The 22,494-nt window shown below is 51.3% G+C and overlaps 1 protein-coding gene across 1 annotated transcript in view; it reads left to right on the plus strand.

Moving 5' to 3' along the window:
- The window catches only part of LOC116949256 (uncharacterized), a 234,114-nt gene that overhangs the window by 142,319 nt on the left and 69,301 nt on the right, over window positions 1-22,494 (plus strand). Inside the window, exons 4-5 of the mRNA XM_032966358.2 lie at window positions 3,459-3,615; window positions 12,353-12,527. Of these exons, the coding sequence (XP_032822249.2) occupies window positions 3,459-3,615; window positions 12,353-12,527 (332 nt within the window). The remainder of the gene's footprint in view (window positions 1-3,458; window positions 3,616-12,352; window positions 12,528-22,494) is intronic.

Below are 22,494 nucleotides of genomic sequence, written 5' to 3' on the forward strand. Positions count from 1 at the left end.
ACCGAAATGACAACACTCCAGCGCTGTCCTACCAGACAGTCTCGTCCCTTCACCTGATGAACGCCGCTTGTGTTGTGGCCGAAACGTCGTGAGAATATTATTGTGTTATTTTATTTTATCAATTTATTATTTTCTTTTCATTCTACGTGACTTCACCGAAAGAACCAAAGAAGATGAATCATTGCAGTCACGAAAGCTTTAAATCGAAATTTATCCCGTTATTTCTCTAATAAAATTTAAATTAATCATGAAACGTAAATGAAAGTTTCGTCGTAAAAATCTATTTAAGTCGCTTTTTAAACAAGCGTTTGTTCTTTTACACTGTTGGTTGAAAACATCACATGGTGGTTGTCAAGGGGGCCCCAACTTGTAGCTTTGGCAAACCTCCTGCCCCTCGCTCATTACACTACTGCACAGCACGTGTGTCGGGCCCACATTTCGTTCGCTGTGTGCGCCTGCGTGATGGTAATTACACGGCACATCATTGTCCTAATTAGGGCGAAGAACATTTTGAGCGGCAAGGGGACTGTAGGGGGGGAGTGAAAGAGACAAAGGTAATGAATTCATTCAAGTAAAAGAAGCCGATAAACTTTCCAGATGAATGCAAGCAGGTTAACTATTTAAAAAGTCGTTACAATGCACCAGCCTACCTCCTTCCCACTCCCAATTAGTTCCGGAAGGCCAGTGAACGTGTAAGTTACAGCGCACTTATTAAGGTTGGCACGACACACGGGCGAGGTGGATTTTGTATAGCCAGAACCGCACGTAGCTGACCGCTTTTGTCTCCCAATGCCGATGTTGACCTAGCCACAGCAAACAGCATTGTAGGCTCGGACCACCTTTTGAGTATGTCCATGTCTACCTTGACCCTGGGCTGCTGTTAGTGAAAAGCACGAGTTAAAAAAATACATATGAAAGTCTCGTCATTTAAGCCCCCAAAGTTATCACGGCGCTGGGGAGGCCCGTGTCCAGCAGCGGAGAGACGAATGCCTGCACGTGTGTATCTTGTTCAGCTGTTCGTCTACTTATTTTGTGTAACTCGTGGGTAACTGCGAATAGCCCGACCAATAATAGGTGCTGCATATTCTCAGATTAATTTAGGTGACTACATTAATCTCCCCTCTGATGTTCGCACCTGAAAGGCTCACTATGATGATATCACCTTTAATCCCTCTATTCAAGACCGAAACAGGAGGACTTCTTCACAATTCCGGCAAAGCGCCTGATGATGCTGGTTGCAATAACCAGCGAAACGTCGCACTCGAATTGTAAATATCGTGGGTTTACTGTCCAAAACACTGGTGTGCTGAATTACTAGCGAATTGGCACGTTTTTGTTAACGTGACAAACCTTACTCATTGGCTGTGTCGCGTGGTGGCGGATTTAACGATACATTTATATTTACGCGATCTAATCCAACCCCCCCCCACCCCCCCATATTATTCTGGATAACATTGGTCGCGAAAACCTACGACGTGTTAATCTCACGTCGTGGGGTTTGACGAGAAATCCACACGCGACCCGTCTGCTTGCACGCGTCACCCTTTGATGTTCTGCTGACGAGCGAACAGGGGGAGAGCGCGAGGAGAGGAGGCGGCAGAGCGGCACTTCACCATCGCCGGGCGTGCTTTGTTCACCGATAATGACGCGAGAAAGGGAGGTTTACACGGTTGGGGGTAGAGCCACTGTCGTGCCATGATCGGGCGCGGGTAGCAAATGATTCGAGATTGGACTTGGGATTGGGTGGGCCAGTTTGTTAGGCTTCGGGGGTAGAGTTTGGGCCTGTTTGGCTCGTGTGTGCTGCATCTGCGTTTAGTGTCGGGAGATGACCTGATCGGATCGTATGGAGACAGTTAGGGTTAGAGCTCGGGGCCAGTTGGCTTGTGTGCTTGTGATCGTGGTAGTGATACGCTGCAATTGGCTCGTGTGGATAAGGTTGGGGGTTGGTGGAGCATTCAATTGTCTTCTGTGGGCTTAGTATAGTCTCCGATGGAATATTGCACCTGACTGTTCGTCGAGAAGTGAAGAATGGTCTCAAGCTGGGGATGTCGCTCAAGTATCTTCAGCCACCCACCCCCAAACCCCCCGGGGCCGCCGGCTTCCCCCACCCCCCTCGTCACATCCCCAATGCATCAGGCGTCCGCGCCTGATGCATCCGCCTGGACCGCACTCGCTCACAAGGACGTGCCGTGAAGCTCCAGCGAGTCGTGAGCGATCGACGTCCGAACACGCGCGGCGCTCAATTGCTGCTCTGTGGCGCGCAGAGCGCGGCCGTCGCGTGCACCGCTGGCCTGGGCCACCAAGCTGTGTGACGCGCCAAGAACCGGCCACGATTTATTGCCGGGCGAGCACGACGGAGCAACCCAATGCGAGATGCGGACCGAAATGACAACGATAAAGATCCCCCATATAGCCTTAACAGACTGTAGGGGCAAGTGCTGTTAGCGAGCACCTATGAAGGCCGGAACGGTACACGAGGGGGGTGGGTGGCCAGCACCACGCCCGACCGCCTTTGTCTCACACACACACACACATACGTGGAGCTATGTATGTATACGCTTCGACTATTTGGCCGCTATACATTTCCAGGTGATAAACCACTTTGTCGATCTATCATCGGTAGCCAGGTCGATTCTGAAAAAGAGATATATAGCCCAGTGGGTCTTACCTGGTAAGAAAATCAAAAATTCGTTTAGTTTCAGTTTTGTATGTTGAACTTATTTCGCAACGTACGTAGTCAACCGAGCCACGTGCGGGAGACACGGAGAGATAGACACAGAGAAACAGAGTTATAAACTATGCAGACGAATCGGGTAGACGGTAATCGCTCACGCCACGCGCGTGTTCGCAGCAATTCTGGTGCGATTAAGGTGCATGAAGGTGCTGTCAAACGCTCGGCACGACCCTCTTGAAATACAGCCATGAGACTCAGCAAGGCTTTCTACGAGTAAACAAGCGGACTGATGATGATCGTAACAAATGACCTCGCGTCGTCTTAGGAGCCCTGTTGAGTTTTGAGACGGTGACGATGACATTGGTCCTGAATCTGCGTGGTGAATTTGGAATTCGTGCGATGCCTCAGCCACGGTTGGCCCATGTTGAGTCGCCAAAAAGATCCACGTGTTGCAAGGCCCAAGGGGGGGGGGGGGGATGGGGGTGGGGGATGGGGGTGGGGTGTTATGAATCAAGGGACAGCAACATGGAAAGTCAGCCGACCCTCAATCAGGGTCGTTGAAAACTTTTCGGAGGCCTGGGGAATTATTTCAAATGAGGACCAGGGGAGTCCATTCTGATGATTCCAGAGATCAAAGGTCCGGGTAAAACTGCACCCCCCCCCCCCAACCGCTACCCTATCTATGACCCCCCCCCCCCCACTACATGCACCCCCCACCCACCGACACGAGCGTTTTGCCCGCCGCCACTGATCCCTCGTGCGCGTTCGGCGATGTTCGCTGCAGGCACTCGCGGACCGCGTGGCGCGCCTCGTGCTCGAGAAGTTCGCGGAGCTGGCGGGAGGGGGAGGCGCCGGAGGAGGAGGAGCCGCGGCGCGTGGCGGGGTGGCCGCTGCGCTGCTGGAGCGGCGCAAGGTGCTGGCCGGGATGGTGCTGACCCGCGGTGAGGCCCGCTACGGGGGTGTGTGACGTGTGTGTGATGTGTGTATGTGACGTGTGTGTGTGTGATGTGTGTGTATGTGTGTGATGTGTGTGTGTGATGTGTGTGTGTGTGATGTGTGTGTGTGACGTGTGTGATGTGTGTGTGTGTGTGACGTGTGTGTGTGTGTGTGTGACGTGTGTGTGTGTGATGTGTGTATGTGATGTGTGTGAGATGTGTGTGTGTGTGATGTGTGTGTGTGATGTGTGTGTGTGATGTGTGTGTATGTGTGTGTGTGATGTGTGTGTGTGTGATGTGTGTGATGTGTGTGATGTGTGTGTGTGTGATGTGTGTGTGTGTGTTATGTGTGTGATGTGTGTGTGTGTGATGTGTGTGTGTGAGATGTGTGTGATGTGTGTGTATGTGTGTGTGTGTGATGTGTGTGTGACGTGTGTGATGTGTGTGAGATGTGTGTGTGTGATTTATGAGATGTGCTTGTGTGATTTATGAGATGTGTGTGTAATGTGTATGAGAATTGTGTGTGAGATGTGTGTGTGTGTAATGTGTGTGAGGTGTGTGTGATGTGTGTAAGATCTATGTGTGTGATGTCTGTTAGATGTGTACGAGACATGTGTGTGTGTGTGTGTGAGATGTGTGTGTAATGTGTGTAAGGTGTGTGATGTGTGTATGTGATGTGTGTGTGTGTGATGTGTGTATGTGATGTGTGTGTGTGTGATGTGTGTATGTGATGTGTGTGTGTAAGATGTGTGTGTTGTGTGTGAGGTGTGTGTGTGTGATGTGTGTATGTGATGTGTGTTGTGTGTAAGATGTGTGTGTGTGATGTGTGTGTGTGTAATGTGTGTGTGAGATGTGTATGGTCGTGTGATGTGTGTGATGTGTGTGTAATGTGTGTAAGGTGTGTGATGTGTGTGATGTGTGTATGTGATGTGTGTATGTGATGTGTGTGTAAGATGTGTGTGTTATGTGTGAGGTGTGTGTGTGTGATGTGTGTGTGATGTGTGTGTAATGTGTGTAAGGTGTGTGATGTGTGTGATGTGTGTATGTGATGTGTGATGTGTGTATGTGATGTGTGTGTGTAAGATGTGTGTGTTGTGTGTAAGATGTGTGTGTATGTGATGTGTGTGTGTGAGATGTGTCTGGTCGTGCGATGTGTGTGCGTGTGATGTGTGTAAGATCTATGTGTGCGATGTCTGTTAGATGTGTACGAGTTGTGTGTGTGTGTGAGAGATGTGTGTATGTGGTGTGTGTGTGTGTGCAAGATGTGTGTATGTGATGTGTGTGTGTGTAAGATGTGTGTATGTGATGTGTGTGTAAGATGCGTGTATGTGATGTGTGTGTGTAAGATGTTTGTGTGTAAGATGTGTGTGTAAGATGTGTGTGTATGTGATGTGTGTGTAAGATGTGTGTCTGAGAGTGGCGAATATCCGAACAGGTCCTGGCCTGACTTGTTTTACGCACCGCGAGAGACGGCCGTGCATGGTTCTGACTACACCAACTCTTTGTGTGCCGTGCTAGTCTGAATAGGTGCTTGCTAACAACAATTGTCATGACAGTCTATTAAAGGCTGTATGTGGAGTATTTGTATCGGTATATATGTGTTTGAAACATCTACATTCCTTTCGTGTTTGTAAAGTCATTGTTGACCTTGCTGAACCATCAACTCGCTTTGGAACTCGGTTTAACAATGGCCAATTGAAACCCGATTTGAAGGCCGGTACTCAGCGGTGTCTGACACAGCCATCTATGAACCAACCACATCAGCTATCCATCCTCCTACACATTTATTATCAAGGTGCGTTTAGAGTATTTGGCTGTTATAACGTTTCCACGTGATAATAAGCCACTTCGTTGAGCTTTCATTTGTGACCAGGTCGCTTCTGGAAAAGAGCTACATAGCTCAGCGTGGGCCTGAGCTGGTTGAAAAAAGATAGTTTTTCGTTTTTGTATAGCTTCGATTGGAACAACACTCACATAGATGCCCCATCCCTTTGCGGTTATGAGAGAAGAAGAGAGAGAGAGAGACGGGAGAAGCTCCGAGCTGAGCAGAACAGAAATACAGTTTTCTCTTGGCTGACGCTGTTGAGCAAAGTAGTAATTGGCTTTCACAAGATGAATTAATAAAATGATGAATTGAGCTGGCGTTTGCTTTTTAAAGCTCTGCGACTTCTAAAGTAATGTCAGCCGGCGAGGTTTAATAATATAATTTATTTTGGTCAGAAAGACAGGGGGGGTGGGGAGGCACGGGGAGAGAGAGGGGGGGGGGGAGAGGAGCGACCATTGATTGCTCGGGTTTAATGGATGAATATTAGCGGAGATGTAGGGGGCGCATTGATGGAGAGCAGGGGGGGGGGGGCGATGCGGAGGGTGGGTGGCAGAGGGGTGCAGCCACCATCACTCAGCGGCCTTATAGCTTCTCACCTACCCCCTCTCCTTGAAAGAAAAAAATATGATTTACAAGGCCAAAAACTATAATAATTTCTGCCAATCACATGATCTTGTTCGCATGGCAAAAACCAGGCAACTCTTTTAATTTCCTCGCGTAATTGCGGCGAATGGAAGCGGCGCCCCCCCCCCCTACAAACCGCCCCCTCTCTCCCCCTCTGAAGGGGGAGAGAGGGGGGGCCCTCAGAGTCGTGACATGAAGCTCATTTCAGATGGCGCCGCACATTTAATTTCTCTTCTCGCATCCCAGGCGCGCGCTCGCTCATTATCAGCCACCTAAAAGATTGCGCTCAAGGCTTTGATATCTCGCACGCGGGGGCGGGGGAGATTTAGAAGAAAATGGAACCACGAGAAATTATTATAATTACATAATATATTGGTTGTGCTTAATGCGCGCATCTGTTCTGCGAGCCCGAGTCAAATTTTCGGCTTCATTTGATTGATATTTGGAATGCATTATATTTGTGGAGTGAGTTCAACTGAGTCGCAGACGTAGACTTGGAGGCAACACATTTATTTAACTCCAACACACGGGGTAGCTTCCCCTTAACAGAATAACAACCTATGGTGGTGACCACCAGGCTAACTACACTAATTACCACGTGACTGGTGTAGTTAATCAGGTGGTGACCACCAGGCTAACTAGACTAATTACAACGTGACTGGTGTAGTTAACCAGGTGATCACCACCAGGCTAACTAGACTAATTACAACGTAACTGGTGTAGTTAACCAGGTGGTGACCACCAGGCTAACTACACTAATTACAACGTAACTGGTGTAGTTAACCAGGTGGTGACCACCAGGCTAACTACACTAATTACAACGTAACTGGTGTAGTTAACCAGGTGGTGACCACCAGGCTAACTACACTAATTACAACGTAACTGGTGTAGTTAACTAGGTGGTGACCACCAGGCTAACTACACTAATTACAACGTAACTAGCTACTACGGACCGGGGTCAACAGCTCGGGTCCAGGTCCACGTGTTGGAGACTTGGTAGAACGTTGGACGAAGGTTTCTTCAGGATGAACAACAACGCCGGCCCCTCTGGGGGACCCGGATTATCTCCTCTGCGGTATGGCTGGCTCAGCCCTTGGCCACGACCACCTTCCAGAATCCTCGGGAAGGATCTGAATGCCAACCACGTGACTACCCCTAGCCCCCACTTGGGGCCCCTTTGTAGACTTTGCCGGTCACGTGTCCTCTCGGGTCAACCAGAGTACCATGACCTTTAGTAACCTCATTCTTACGGCCGGCACTCCCACACCCTATCCTGTAGGGCTCGCACTGCACGCCAAGCGTGGTGCCACCCAGCGCTATCAACCAGCGCTCACCGTGCCCCTCTAGGGCCGGTACTACACCCACACCATAGTGGTGTCTGCGATGTCGCTACACCGCACGCCGTGACTCTCTATTGCCGGCACTGCGATGTGACATCCAGCGTTGTCACTACACAATTGTAATTGTATATAGTGGCAATAATTATAGGGGCCTTGCCGTGCCATGCCAGTCGTTGGGGACTGTTTTGACCATACTTCATCAGGCAGGACAGTGCGGGTTTGTGAAGGTGGGAGGCTGGTGTGGGTAGTTATAGGGTCAACACCGGTTCAGATATCACTCGCCAACGAGCGATGCCTCTCGTGTCGTGGCTACACACCAAGGCCGTGTGTCCCGGCGTTGTCTCATGCGAGTTGGAAGCTTCGCCATTGATAAAATAAAATAAAAAAACGCCTCTAAAGTGATTTTCAGAGCTCTGAGGCCACTGCAGTGAATGTGTGAACAACTTCAACCGAGCTATGATGGCTGTTTGGTTAATTCACCCGACACGATTGTGGTGCGGCTTTGTCATTAAGTTATGCAGGTTTAATGCTGGCGATGTGTTCAGATACTCAATTTAACATCGACAAACGAAAAATAAAAAAAGTTACAATCTTTTTTATATATAAAAATAAATGTTTGCTGCGCCTAAAGACGTAAAAAAAATCTAAAATCTAATTTAAAAATCTCCGCGGAAAATTACTTACGCCACGGTTCACTCCCCGTGCATTCCAAGCAGCCAGCTCTGCTGTCCGAGGGGTAGAGCTCTCTCGCTGTCTCTCTCTCGCCAATGGTCTGGAATCGTCCACGCTTGCGAGCGGCCACGCAACTCTTTTCTCGAATGGGTGCTCGCCAACAGCACTTCCCCCGTACCAACACAGTAGTTACACATGCACACGTACACCACCCCTGGTGTCAATCCACTGCTGGATTAGGGCCTCCCCACACCGTCAAGGTTGCGGGAGTTAATGGGCCATACTTTAACACGCTGGTCAGTGAGGTTTCAGTGAAGGTGGCGGGTGGGGGCATAGACGTTGGGGCGTAGCAGTACAGTACAACAATTGAGTTTGCTTCATTACCCGTCTCCTACCAAACAACCTAGCCCCGACGCAGCTTACGGCAACCTGTTTGTGCACGGTGGGCGCCCGTCCAATGCAGGCTCAGCCGCGCTTAGCTTCCGATAGCGGACGCACTGCGGGTGAGTCGGTCATGGCCTCATGCGCACATTTACAATGCACTGCATGAATGGATGGGGGCTCGCTAATAGCTCTCGACCAAGCGCATATTCCAGAGCCAGGGCGAGTTGGCGATCTGTCTGTCTTGGCGAATACGAGACGCAGCAGGCATAAGTGAGAGTATGTACAGTGAGGGAAAAAAAGTATTTGATCCCCTGCTGAATTTGTACGTTTGCCCACTGACAAAGAAATGATCAGTCTATAATTTTAATGGTAGGTTTATTTGAACAGTGAGAGACAGAATAACAACAACAAAATCCATAAAACGCATGTCAAAAATGTTAAAAATTGATTGGCCTTTTAATGAGGGAAATAAGTATTTGACCCCCTCTCAATCAGAAAGATTTCTGGCTTCCAGGTGTCCTTTATACAGGTAATGAGCTGAGATTAGGAGCACACTCTTAAAGAAAGTGCTCCTAGTCTCAGCTTTATACCTGTATAAGACACCTATCCACAGAACCAATCAATCAGATTCCAAACTCTCCACCATGGCCAAGACCAAGGAGCTCTCCAAGGATGTCAGAGACAAGATTGTAGACCTACACAAGGCTGGAATGGGCTACAAGACCATTGCCAAGCAGCTTGGTGAGAAGGTGACAACAGTTGGTGCGATTATTCGCAAATGGAAGAAACACAAAAGAACTGTCAATCTCCCTCGGCCTGGGGCTCCATGCAAGATCTCACCTCGTGGAGTTGCAATGATCATGAGAACGGTCAGGAATCAGCCCAGAACTACAAGAGAGGATCTTGTCAATGATCTCAAGGCAGCTGGGACCATAGTCACCAAGAAAACAATTGGTAACACACTACGCCATGAAGGACTGAAATCCTGCAGCGCCCGCAAGGTCCCCCTGCCCAAGAAAGCTAATATACATGCCCGTCTGAAGTTTTCAAATGAACATCTGAATGATTCAGAGGACAACTGGGTGAAAGTGGTGTGGTCAGATGAGACCAAAATGGAGCTCTTTGGCATCAACTCAACTCGCCGTGTTTGGAGGAGGAATGCTGCCTATGACCCCAAGAACACCATCCCCACCGTCAAACATGGAGGTGGAAACATTATACTTTGGGGGTGTTTTTCTGCTAAGGGGACAGGACAACTTCACCGCATCAAAGGGACGATGGATGGGGCCATGTACCGTCAAATCTTGGGTGAGAACCTCCTTCCCTCAGCCAGGGCATTGAAAATTGGTCGTGGATGGGTATTCCAGCATGACAATGATCCAAAACACACGGCCAAGGCAACAAAGGAGTGGCTCAAGAAGAAGCACATTAAGGTCCTGGAGTGGCCTAGCCAGTCTCCAGACCTTAATCCCATAGAAAATCTGTGGAGGGAGCTGGAGGTTCGAGTTGCCAAAAGTCAGCCTCGAAACCTTAATGACATGGAGATCTGCAAAGAGGAGTGGGACAAAATCCCTCATGAGATGTGTGCAAACCTGGTGGCCAACTTCAAGAAACGTCTGACCTCTGTGATTGCCAACAAGGGTTTTTGCCACCAAGTACTAAGTCATGTTTTGCTGAGGGGTCAAATACTTATTTCCCTCATTAAAATGCAAATAAATGTATAACATTTTTGACATGCGTTTTTCTGGATTTTGTTGTTATTCTGTCTCTCACTGTTCAAATAAACCTACCATTAAAATTATAGACTGATCATTTCTTTGTCAGTGGGCAAACGTACAAAATCAGCAGGGGATCAAATACTTTTTCCCTCACTGTACCTATGTTGAGCTTCTTTCGTGCCGTACGTAGCCAACCGTGCTAATCGGAGGTGCGTGGGGAAGGACTAAACACAAAAATAAATTCTGAAGAAATTAGCTTTAAATCTAGATTTAAATGTGCATAGCTACAGCGGCTTTCAAAAAAACGGAAGGAAGAGGGTTCCAGAAGCTCATCTGAAAGCGCGCAATGCGTGTGTGCAGGCTGCGTGTTTACAGACTGCGTGTGTGCAGACTGCGGAAGTGCAGACTGCGTTGTGCAGGCTGCGTGTGTGCAGGCTGCGTGTGGTGACTGCGTGTGTGCAGGCTGCGTGTGTGCAGACTGCGAGTGGTGACTGCGTGTGTGCAGGCTGCGTGTGTGCAGGCTGCGTCTGTGCAGACTGCGTGTGTGCAGGCTGCGTGTGTGCAGGCTGCGTGTGTGCAGACTGCGTGTGTGCAGGCTGCGTGTGGTGACTGCGTGTGTGCAGGTTGCGTGTGTACAGACTGTGTGTGTGCAGGCTGTGTGTGTGCAGACTGCGTGTGTGCAGGCTGCGTGTGTGCAGGCTGCGTGTGTGCAGGCTGCGTGTGTGCAGTGACTGCGTGTGTGCAGGCTGCGTGTGTGCAGTGACTGCGTGTGTGCAGGCTGCGTGTGTGGTGACTGCGAGCGTGGTGACTGCGCGTGTGCGTGCGTAGGAGGCTGCGGGTAGCGGCTATGCAGCGATTAGCGCACCGCGCTCCGAGTTCGATTCCCGCTCACGGCCAACATCAGTTATAAATATCTGCACCCTTTATGGGCTTCTCCCAGGTCGACTCAGCCTTAAATGGGCACCTGGTGCCGTGTGTACAAACATCGGCGCCGGGAGAACTAAAGCGGCCGGCCGTCGTTCCGTCATCCCCCTCCCGTCGTGCTCCGCTTCAGCCTTCACAGTTTGCTCGCCAACAACACTTGCCCCAAACAGTCTGTTGGTTTACCCGGGAGGCCTTTGCGTTTGTTATGAACCGGAGCACAGCGTGCGCAGGGTTGCAGTCACACGTTTGAGATAACGCGACGCTCAGCGGGCCTCTGCCCGAGCCGCGTATCTTTCCCAACCCGTGTCGTCTCGGCTCCCAATCAACTTATTTTCTGAAGCTTTTATTCGAGTAATTTCTCACAGCGCCATTTCCTCTGTGATGCTCAAATTGTTCTCCCTGTCTGAGACATCCACGCGCCTCCTAACGCGGCCGCGAGATTTTAATTTAGTTCCTGCGTGGGGGAGGATTGGGTTCGCTTCGTGCCGTTTGACGTGGGACCCCAACCCCCCCCTCCCCACCACTCTCTCCACCACCACCCGCCTCGTGGTGGTGGTGGTGGAGAGAGTGGTGGGGAGCTCAAGGGGCCTGGATGATGATGATGATCGTGGCGGCTTTCTGTACAGAGGAAGTCGCGACTGAAATGGTGACGGTGCAGTTGATGGGGAGGATGATGCATGTATGTTGAACTTCTTTCGCACCCGGCGTAGGCAACCGTGCTAATCGGAGGTGTGGATGATGATGGTTAAATTGACGAAGATCCGATTATATGACCATGTGGACGATGGGCGTTGGGTGTATGCATAGTGATGATGTAGTTGACAGGGAGGTTTGTTGATTGTGGCAGTAATGCACCCCAGGAGATATAGTAATGTGGATGTGATCATCTAAAAAAAATATGGCTGATGTAAATGATGACTATAATGCAGCAGACAGTAAAGTTGATGATGTCTGATGATGAAGGGAGGTCGGGTGGGGGGGGGGGTCCCAAAAACATTCAATGCAAAATTAAGCCCCTGGTAATGATGGTGATGATGATGGTGCTGCTAATGATGGTGGCCATCATGGTGATGATGGTGATGGTGATGTTGATGCTGGTGATCTTGATGATGATGATGTTGATCATGATGATGTTGGTGATGATCATGGTAATGATGGTGAAGATGACGGTGGTGATAATGGTGGTGATGATGATGGTGGTGGTGTTGACGACGACGATGATGCGTGCGTGCGTGCGCGCGCTGTGCCCACTGCAGGCGACGGGGGCGCCGCGAGCGAGGCGCGCGTCGTCTGCCTGGCCACGGGCACCAAGTGCCTACACGGGGAGTTTATGAGCGTGGCGGGCCTGGCGCTCAACGACTGCCACGCCGAGGTGCTGTGCCGCCGCGCCCTGCTGCGCTACTTCTACTCCCAGCTGCAGCTGCTCACCAGGTCACGCGTGGCGCCGCACACACCAACACGCCCACACAGCGATGCCCTTTCACGCCGTGCGGCCCATCAGCAGGCGGTGGGGGCGAGTGCATCTCATGAGAGAGGGCACGGCGTGTGGCAATGCACGCGCGTTGAACTTCTTTCGCGCCGCACGTAGCCAACCGTGCTCATCGGAGGCGCGGGGGGGGAGGACGACAAGCTGAAACCAGAACCACACTCGGCCGCCTTTGTCTCCCCAGTGCTGATGTTAACGCACAAATACAAAGATGCCCCCCCGCCCCACCTCTCCTCTCCCTTATAGCCCTTTAACAGGCTGTTAGGGCAAGTGCTTTTAGCGACGGGCAACCCATGAAGGCAGGTACAGTGTACCTATGAGAGAGGGGATTGTTTGTGTGTAGTTTCTCGTTGTTCTCCCGCACCTCCGTTTTGCACGGTTGCCGACGTGCGGTCAAAAAGAAGTTCAGCATACATAAATTCGTACTTACATACTCAACAGGTTGTTGGGGACAATGCTGTTAGCGAGTAGCGCCGGATGAAGGCCAACGTGGTGCACGAGTGGTTTGGTGCGGCTAGCGTCACGGCCAGCGGCGTCGTGCGTATGGCACGGGGGGCCCTGCCTCCCGTCGATTCTGTGAATCGCGATTTGATTCGATCAATCTCCATTCTTCATTCGTGCTCTCGTCTTCGCCGTCTCGTCTGTGTTGCTGCGCAAGTGTCCGCAGCTCCGGTTCGCTCCGTCGGCCCCGAGCGGTAGATTTTCACCCGCACGACGACGTTCACGCGAGCTAGGGGGCGAGAGGCGGGGTGAGTGTTGGGTGTTGTGGTCGCACGGGGTGGGGTGGGGAGGTGGGCGATAAAGACCTCGTGCATTCATCAACCTTGTCAGACGTGGTTTAGTTTTTCGCCGCTAACGGCCCCACCCGTCGTCACGCTTTGCCCGTGATGTGCCGCGCGCGCGAGACTCGTCATCGTGGCAGTTACAACATTGCTCATCACCGCGGCAGCACTCCGCCTTCGCCACGCATTCATTCACTCACCCGCTCACTACCCTCTGTTTACGCGATGCGAGGGCACGGCCAGACTGAGCGTCTCTTCAAGGCGGGCATGGGCGATGGAAGCGAAACCCCGCAACACGCGTTCCGTAAGGTCGCCGTCGGCCACGATTAATCCACTGCTGGATCAGTCCGCTGCTGGATGAGCTGATGTAACCACTCCATCTCGGCGCATTCCCTCCTTTAGCTGCCACATCGTGACGAGTCTAAATTCAACTGAGCTGTATAGCTCTTTTTCAGAAGCGACCTGTCCATAAAGGATAGCTCAACGAAGTGGATTAGTACGTGGACATTTATAGCAGACAAATACTCTGAACGCGTGTTGCTAAATGGGGAGGTAAATACCGGAGGAGCCAGAGAAAAAGCCACGTGACCACGGGGAGAACATGCAAACTCCACATATACAGTCGTCAGGGTCGGGATCGGGAATGGACTCATGACCTGCATCCCAGGCGAGGTAGTTAACATCTCCGGCCACTGCGGCCACTGTTCCTTCAAGTGACGAGTCCTCCCGATCCAGTTCGTACTCACACACACACATGCGGTCAACCATGACCTGTAAGTTCCCTCTTCATGGTCCAGGAGTCCCATCGCAGCCCAGGATCGGCATCTCAGATTCTCTCGCTGTGTCTCTCTCCATGAGCGTCTATTCCGTGCCTCTTCTCCAGGCACACACCCTCCCTCTGCTCCTCCTGTCTAAAGACTTGCACCGGTAGAATCTCTCCCCAGCCCTTCTCATTGCATCTACTCAGTCTCTTTTCAACGCGTGAGCCCAAACCGTCCAGAGCTCACTTCCCTTAACATCTCGAGAATATTAGCATCCGCAACTAAGACTGTACATTCCTACGAGCTGCTTTGACAAACGAACATAAAACCACGAAAATGCAATTGCAGGCAATTAGGTTGTGCGATTTCGAGAGTGATTTGGTTAATATCAATAGTGATGATGATGATGATGATTTGTTTGTTTGATAGACCACACGTTTCTCCGGGGCGTCTCAGAGCACTGCATAAGTGTGATGACCAAATTGCATCACATCCCATCTCGCACATTTTAAAGGGCACCCCGAGTGTGAGCTGCCACCCTGTGCCGCACGCGGTGACGCAGCGCTTGGCCCGCCAATCGCATGAGCGAGTCAGCAGTGAGCGGTGTTCGCTGCGTGTGATCTCAATTGAGTCATTTGCAGGGAGGTCATTGTTTTCAATTTTGACAAATTTTGACCTTGACGCCTGCACAAAATGGCCTGCTTCTCCACAATAGATATTGTTTGTGTTAGATCGCCAATTAGTAATATTTGTCACGTAAACAAGACATGCCAATTGCTTACTAGCTCAACACACCGGTGTGTTGGAGGGTAAACTCACAACATTTACAATTCGAGTACGACGTTTCGCCGGTAATTATAACCAGCATCATCAGGCGGCGTCTGGTTATTTCCTTTGGGTTAATACATACACGGACACGTCAGTATTAACCCAAGTGGTCTGCTGGAATTTGAACCGCGGATTTCTCTGCAGCAGCTGATAGCCGGGGCACACGTGGGCCCGGACCAAGTGGCAAGCAGCCCCGTGTGGCCCCAGAATCATCATAATCTGTATTTGTACTGGAGGAATCCGATGAGCTGAAAAGCTCTTTTTCGCAGATGCCCCTGCTCAAAGGCTTGCCATCCCCGCAGCTGTCCTGTTGGGCGACGATCACAGCTCGACCAACGTGGCAAATTGTTGCTTTTGAACTTTTAATGGCTTAAACATAATTTTTTTTAATCGGTTAAATGAGGTTTACATTTTTAAAAATTCTATTAAACAGACCAAAGTGAGCGAAGGTTTTGCAATCCAAACACGGAGCCCGCGAGTGAACACCCAGTCTCGGACCCATGCCTCTGGGTGGTGGTGGTGATGGTGGTTTTTTTTAATAATAAAATGCAATAATTGCTTTTAATGAGCGTGTCAATAATTGCTCAAGGATATTGCTGGTGGGGACTGCAAATTAGATTTTGGTGCCGTTTTTTTTGCTTAATTTATTTGGCTACTTATATTTTATTATTACTGATTTTTTTTAAAGGGTGGTGTTGCAGTTGAGCATCGGGCTGCGCAGCGTCGCCGTAACGGGCGTGTGAGACGCACAGTCTGGACGCTACTGTTATTATCGCGATGCTCATCTCCCGGTTACAGCCCTGTACCGGTGGTGGAAATTCCACATTCCTATGGACAATGGGAGCGAGCCTCTCACTAGGACCACCACTGTGGTGCTAATTGTATCTACCTCCAGGGGGGGGGGGAGGGGGTGACGACGACGATGGGCTGAGTGCAATCTTCCCAAGCGGGATTTGAACTCGCAAACCTGGTCCGCTCGCGTGGACGCACGCGAGGCCGCCGAGGAGCCGCTGAGTCAGCCAGCCACCCCGCCGCCGTCCCCCCCAGACCGCGCCGGTTAATAACACGGGTGGCGTTATCGGCGTCGCGGTGAAACAGGCGGCCCCGTCGGTTGAAAAAGGACTCGGGATGATCTGAGCGAGATCACGGGGTCGGACGTAGAGGAATTGGGGTCGCCGAAGAGCGCCGGTGTTACAATCACCGAGACGCGCGGCGCCTCTCTGGTCGGAGCGGAGCGAGCGGGTGGCTCACCAATTCCCGGCCACGGCAAACATTGGTGGCCGATGCCGGTGGGTGCGCCACTATCCTGCACTGACCAGCGTGGAGAAGTATGGTCAAACCACCCCCCCCCCACCCCCCCCGACTGGCTTGGTGTGTGGAGGTCTCCATCCAGGAGTGGATTGACAAAGGGTTTAACAATATGAATAGAATCGCCGGTTCGATCTCCCGGCACGGAAGCTGAATGCCCTCCCGTCCAATGGGTACACACCCCAGCGAGTCCATTTGGCGATACGCGTGTGGTGAAGTAAAATGTGGGTACTCCCACCTCTACCAAAGTCAGGCCGAGAAGTCAGTGGGGGAAGCATACCCGCTCCCAAGAGCTCCCTCCGGTGGAGGTCCGACCACCAGCGGCGGCGTGAGCGAGAACTTTCACGGCTGCGCCTCTGTCTTTGACAAACTACGGCTGCCCCGTGCAGCCGTAGATGGGCATCACAGCACTCACACGTGTGCTGCTGCTGCTGCTGCTGCAAGGACGACTCCCAGTCTGTGCACGTGCAGTGATCGCACCCTTGTCTAAATCACCTACTCAAAAGAGATGCCGCAAGTGTCGCAGCTCTTGTTGGCAGCTGCGTTTGTCGCTGGTGGAGAGAGAACTCCCCCCCCCCCCCCCACTTCACCCCGTCCGTCGCTATTATCAGAAGGTGTCAAGGGCAGGGAAAAAGACCTTTTCAAAAATCCGGGGGAGGTCGGAGATACCCACGCCGCCGCCAGCTTGTATCGATAATGGCACGGGCGGAGAGCGATTTGTGAGTGGGAAGGAGGGATGGAGGGGGTGGGGAGAGGGGGGGGTCCATTGTGTGCGAGCTGCCGGCTGCTGACCGGGCCGTGCCCTGCGCTAATGATAATGCATGCACTCATCACGTTTGTCGATTGTTTCATTAATGGCTAATGAGGCGTGAGTCCCTGGGCACGGGGCTTCTGTCACCCGCTAACCCCGGCCACCCAGACACCAGCTGCTGCTGCTGCTGCTGCCCGTGCCACTCCCGTCGATCCACCGCGCCCGCCCATCATTGTCACCTCTCCGCGACAGCCTCCGCCGCCGGCGCTATGAAGACAAAGATCCCCCCCCCCCTTCCGTATAGCTTTAACAGAGCTTTTGGGGGGCAAGTGGTGTTAGCGAGCACTGACTAAGGCCGGCACGGCACGCGTGGGAGTGGGTGTGACGGAACCACGCACTGGCCGCACCAGGGACTCATCCGAGGCTGAGTCGACGTAGGGGAGGCCCAGGAGTGGTTTAAATAATCGTCAGCGGTGAACTCGGGTGGCCGGGTTTGCAGTGCAGCGCACACCGCCAACACCACCGCTGTCGCCACCACTGCCAACGTCACCACTCAATACCAATACCCGCCAGTCGCCGCAAAGTAACGGTGACGTCATTACGGCGCCTGTGCCAGGTCAGGTGCACTCTGAGGGCCACGTGACGTGTCGATGGGTCGCTGACAGGTCACGGGACAGACTCAGGTGCCATGGGTTAACGAACTGAGATGGCTGGCAGATGCAGCAGCTGTGCACCCTACTGTGTGAACTTGCTGCATTTTATCCGCCGGGCACTCCGATCGTTGTTGTGAGCGTCGCTCCTCTGCCCTTCGTTGTTGTTGGAGGGCGACTGCCTCCAAATGACCAAGTCGCGTCCTTCACGAGCCTCCTCCACAGCCACCACCTGTACCACCTGCGCCGCTACCACCGCCACCAACACTCCCCCATCTCTGGCTCACCCATCTCTCGTGCTCACCAGCACGGGGAGGCGAGCGATGGCGAGTGCGGAGTAGCGGGGGGGGGAGACCGAAAGGAACGCTGATCAACGGTGCAACGACCGCGTTCCATTGAGTCGCCACCTTCGCGATCCGATGGATAGGTCAAAATTCGAGGTCGCGATTACATTTTTTCCCCCGTCCAATGCTGGTGGAATGTGGCGCGCCTCGAGTGGCCGCAGAGATTCACGCGAACCAATCGCGTGCGTGCGCCGTACAGGTGCGCGAGGCCTGAACCCGATTCCCACTCGCGCACGATTCTACGCCTTCGTGTCGCGAGCGCGATCATGAATAACCAATGAACTCATCCATGGCCACGTGCCTAAACGGCTTTAATTACGACGCAACGAGGGATCGCTAGGCTGGGGGTGGGGGGCACAGATGCCACCGCGTCTCAATTCTGTGAGGATGGGATCGGACATAGACACGGGGGTCATTTAAAACGATGGTTTGTGTTGCACCGGTGTGGGGAAGAGAGGCAGTTTGGTGAAGGTGCGAATGAGAGCGTTTTGTCATTGTGTGAACTCGGGGGTGTAATGGTCCACATGCCCCCACCATCACCCCCCTCGCCCCCAGCTCCCCGCCCACCGCAAATCGTTGTCACGATTCAAGTCCAGAATCAGTTCTGTTTTCACGTTGCTATGCAATGCATGGGCCACGTGAGGCCATTACGTGCACCCTATCATCATCAGCAGCAGCATCAAAAGCCGTGGTCTAGTCACTTCTCACGGTCCTGATACTTGACATCTTTGAAACTAAATTTTAAAGCTCATAGGATTCATTCAGTATAAATACATATTTAGATTTATGGTCTACTTTCCGAATAGCCGGTTGTTGGTTAGGTCGCCCTTCGTCCTCCGCCTGGTCTCCGGAGAGCGCACAGGCAAACGGATGGTTAGGAGTGGGAGTGTTGCACGGGGAGTTCAGATGGAACGCTCACAGATTGCGACCCTGTACCAACGGCGTGCTGTGAAGCAGGCAGCCAGTGTCGCAGCAGAAGCGGCATCAGTAGCAGCAGCATCAGATAATAATACACGTGTAGCAGCAGAAACAACAGCAGCAGCATCAGCAGCACAAGTATCAGTAGCATATGCAGCAGCAGCAGTGCAAGTAGCATATGCAGCATCGGCAGCAGCAACACAAGCATCAGTAGCATATGCAGCAGCAGCACAAATGTAAATTGCATATGCAACAGTAGCAGCAAAATATTGTACACGGGCAGCAGCAGCAGTTTGGTTCATCCAGCCTCATAATCATCATCAGCATTGTGCATACGAATTAAAACAGTGCAGCCTTCATTTACACAAGGTGAGGTAATGCCTTGTTCGTCTTCATGAAAACCAAGAGGTGGAGCTGATGCAGTGAGTTGAACGGGGTGGGGTGCCGGGGCCGTGATGGGCAGCACTGGCAATCGACAATAGCAACATCGCTGCTCATCACCTGTGACGCCCAGCGGTCGCTCGTGCAAAAGTCTCCTGTCAATGCCACACGCCATCTGCTCTCGGTTCTGGACGTTGCGGGCTGGTGAGTGAATGAGCAGAGAGAGAGAGAGAGTTGCAGGGGAAGGAATGTGGTACAAGGTGGTGTGAGTGGCGGTGAAGGTGATGTGTCTGGTGCTGGAGGTAATGGGACGTGTGGTGGTGGTGGTGCCAACAACTTCAGATACAAGAGCAGGAAGGGAAAACTGCTCCGAGGCGGGGACACCCTTGCCTAAAGGCTAAGCAGCTGTTGTGGGAACATGTGCCTGTACGCACGCGTGCTTACGCTTGCATAGAAATATATGCACAAACACGCACGCCCTTGTGGTACAAATACTTTTGGAGTATGAAGTTCAAGCTGGCACGATCACATGCACAAGCGCGAACGGACACACACACACGTGCGCAGGGATATGCGTTGCGGCTCGCTGAACCTGGACCACAGTCCGGTCTCGCGTCTAATTGACCGTAATCTGTTTTTATATATTAAAAAAAACATGATGAAAACCGCGACATTCCTCACACACAGCACAACGCGCATCTTGGCAGCCGCGAGCGTCTCGTGGCCGCTGCCAGATGTGTTTTTTTTTCTGGTTACACATTTGCCCCCAGCGTCGCGAGTAAAACCGTCGTCGAGCTCAGGGTGGGCAGCGCGCCGTGTCGCACCTAATTCAAGTTGACGGAGTCCCCCCCCTCTTCCGTCCTGTCCGCCAGAAGAGACAGGTGCTCGGATGCCCACTCAGGATCGGGGGCAGACAGTGACCGAGGACGTGGCGCGCGCGTGGCTGGAGAAAGCCCGAGGCTGCTGGCCGAGCGTCAGCAAAAAAACACCTGCGTTGGGTTTCATTTATATATTTAAAAGGGAAATTTGTGAATGTGTGTCTGTTCGAAATGTTTAGCATACTTCCCAACATGCAACAAACTTGAAAATTGGCAGGAGGGTAGTTTCCAGACTGTGCACAATGCAAAGAGTATTAAAAGTAGACCGTTGTATTTTTTTTTTGGGGGGGGGGAGGGCGCAGTAATGGATATAATATCTAGATTTGAACCTTTCGTGACTGCACGAATCCATACTCTTAGGTTATTTCGGTAAAGTCACGTACAGTGAGGGAAAAAAGTATTTGATCCCCTGCTGATTTTGTACGTTTGCCCACTGACAAAGGAATGATCAGTCTATAATTTTAATGGTAGGTTTATTTGAACAGTGAGAGACAGAATAACAACAAAAACATCCAGATAAACGCATGTCAAAAATGTTATAAATTGATTTGCATTTTAATGAGGGAAATAAGTATTTGACCCCTCTGCAAAACATGACTTAGTACTTGGTGGCAAAACCCTTGCTGGCAATCACAGAGGTCCGACGTTTCTTGTAGTTGGCCACCAGGTTTGTACACCTCAGGAGGGATTTTGTCCCACTCCTCTTTGCAGATCTTCTCCAAGTCATTAAGGTTTCGAGGCTGACGTTTGGTAACTCGAACCTTCAGCTCCCTCCACAGATTTCCTATTGGAGACTGGCTAGGCCACTCTAAGACATTAATGTGCGTCTTCTTGAGCCACTCCTTTGTTGTCTTGGCCGTGTGTTTTGGGTCATTGTCATGCTGGAATACCCATCCACGACCCATTTTCAATGCCCTGGCTGAGGGAAGGAGGTTCTCACCCAAGATTTGATGGTACATGGCCCCGTCCATCGTCCCTTTGATGCGGTGAAGTTGTCCTGTCCCCTTAGCAGAAAAACACCCCCAAAGCATAATGTTTCCACCTCCATGTTTGACGGTGGGGATGGTGTTCTTGGGGTCATAAGCAGCATTCCTCCTTCTCCAAACACGGCGAGTTCAGTTGATGCCAAAGAGCTCCATTTTGGTCTCATCTGACCACAACACTTTCACCCAGTTGTCTTCTGAATCATTCACATGTTCATTGGCAAACTTCAGACAGGCATGTATATGTGCTTTCTTGAGCAGGGGGACTTTGCGGGCGCTGCAGGATTTCAGTCCTTCACGGCGTAGTGTGTTACCAATTGTTTTCTTGGTGATTATGGTCCCAGCTGCCTTGAGATCATTGACAAGATCCTCCCGTGTAGTTCTGGGCTGATTCCTCACCGTTCTCATGATCATTGCAACTCCACGAGGTGAGATCTTGCATGGAGCCCCAGGCCGAGGGAGATTGACAGTTCTTTTGTGTTTCTTCCATTTGCGAATAATCGCACCAACTGTTGTCACCTTCTCACCAAGCTCCTTGGCAATGGTCTTGTAGCCCATTCCAGCCTTGTGTAGGTCTACAATCGTATCCCTGACATCCTTGGAGAGCTCTTTGGTCTTGACCATGGTGGAGAGTTTGGTATCTGATTGAATGATTGCTTCTGTGGACAGGTGTCTTTTATACAGGTAACAAGCTGATATTAGGAGCATTCCCTTTAAGAGTGTGCTCCTAATCTCAGCTCGTTACCTGTATAAAAGACACCTGGGAGTCAGAAATCTTTCTGATTGAGAGGGGGTCAAATACTTATTTCCCTCATTAAAATGCAAATCAATTTATAACATTTTTGACATGCGTTTTTCTGGATTTTTTTGTTGTTTTCTGTCTCTCACTGTTCAAATAAACCTACCATTAAAATTATAGACTGATCATTTCTTTGTCAGTGGGCAAACGTACAAAATCAGCAGGGGATCAAATACTTTTTTCCCTCACTGTAGGTATAAAATAAAGTAAATCACGACGTTTCGATTGCAACACAAGCAATCATCATCAGGTGGAAAACCACAGCAAGGCTGTGTTGCAATCGAAACGTCGTGATTTATTTTATTTTATACCTACGTGACTTTTCCGAAAGAACCAAATAATATGGATATAATATATTGCACGGCAAGTGAGCGGTGACGTCACATCTGTGATGCCACCCACATGCGGCAGCGTCACGCAGTGTGCCTGCTGACGTCACGCACTCCCCCCCCTCCCCCAACCCTCCGCGTAGGCCGTGTATCCCGCACAATTGCGCGGCGTAGCTGTATCGATTTTCGAAGTCAACGCG

The sequence above is a fragment of the Petromyzon marinus genome, chromosome 2 (genome assembly GCF_048934315.1).
Source record: "Petromyzon marinus isolate PM22_M1 ecotype Great Lakes invasive population chromosome 2, UKy_Petmar_22M1.pri1.0, whole genome shotgun sequence".
Lineage (NCBI taxonomy): Eukaryota > Metazoa > Chordata > Hyperoartia > Petromyzontiformes > Petromyzontidae > Petromyzon > Petromyzon marinus.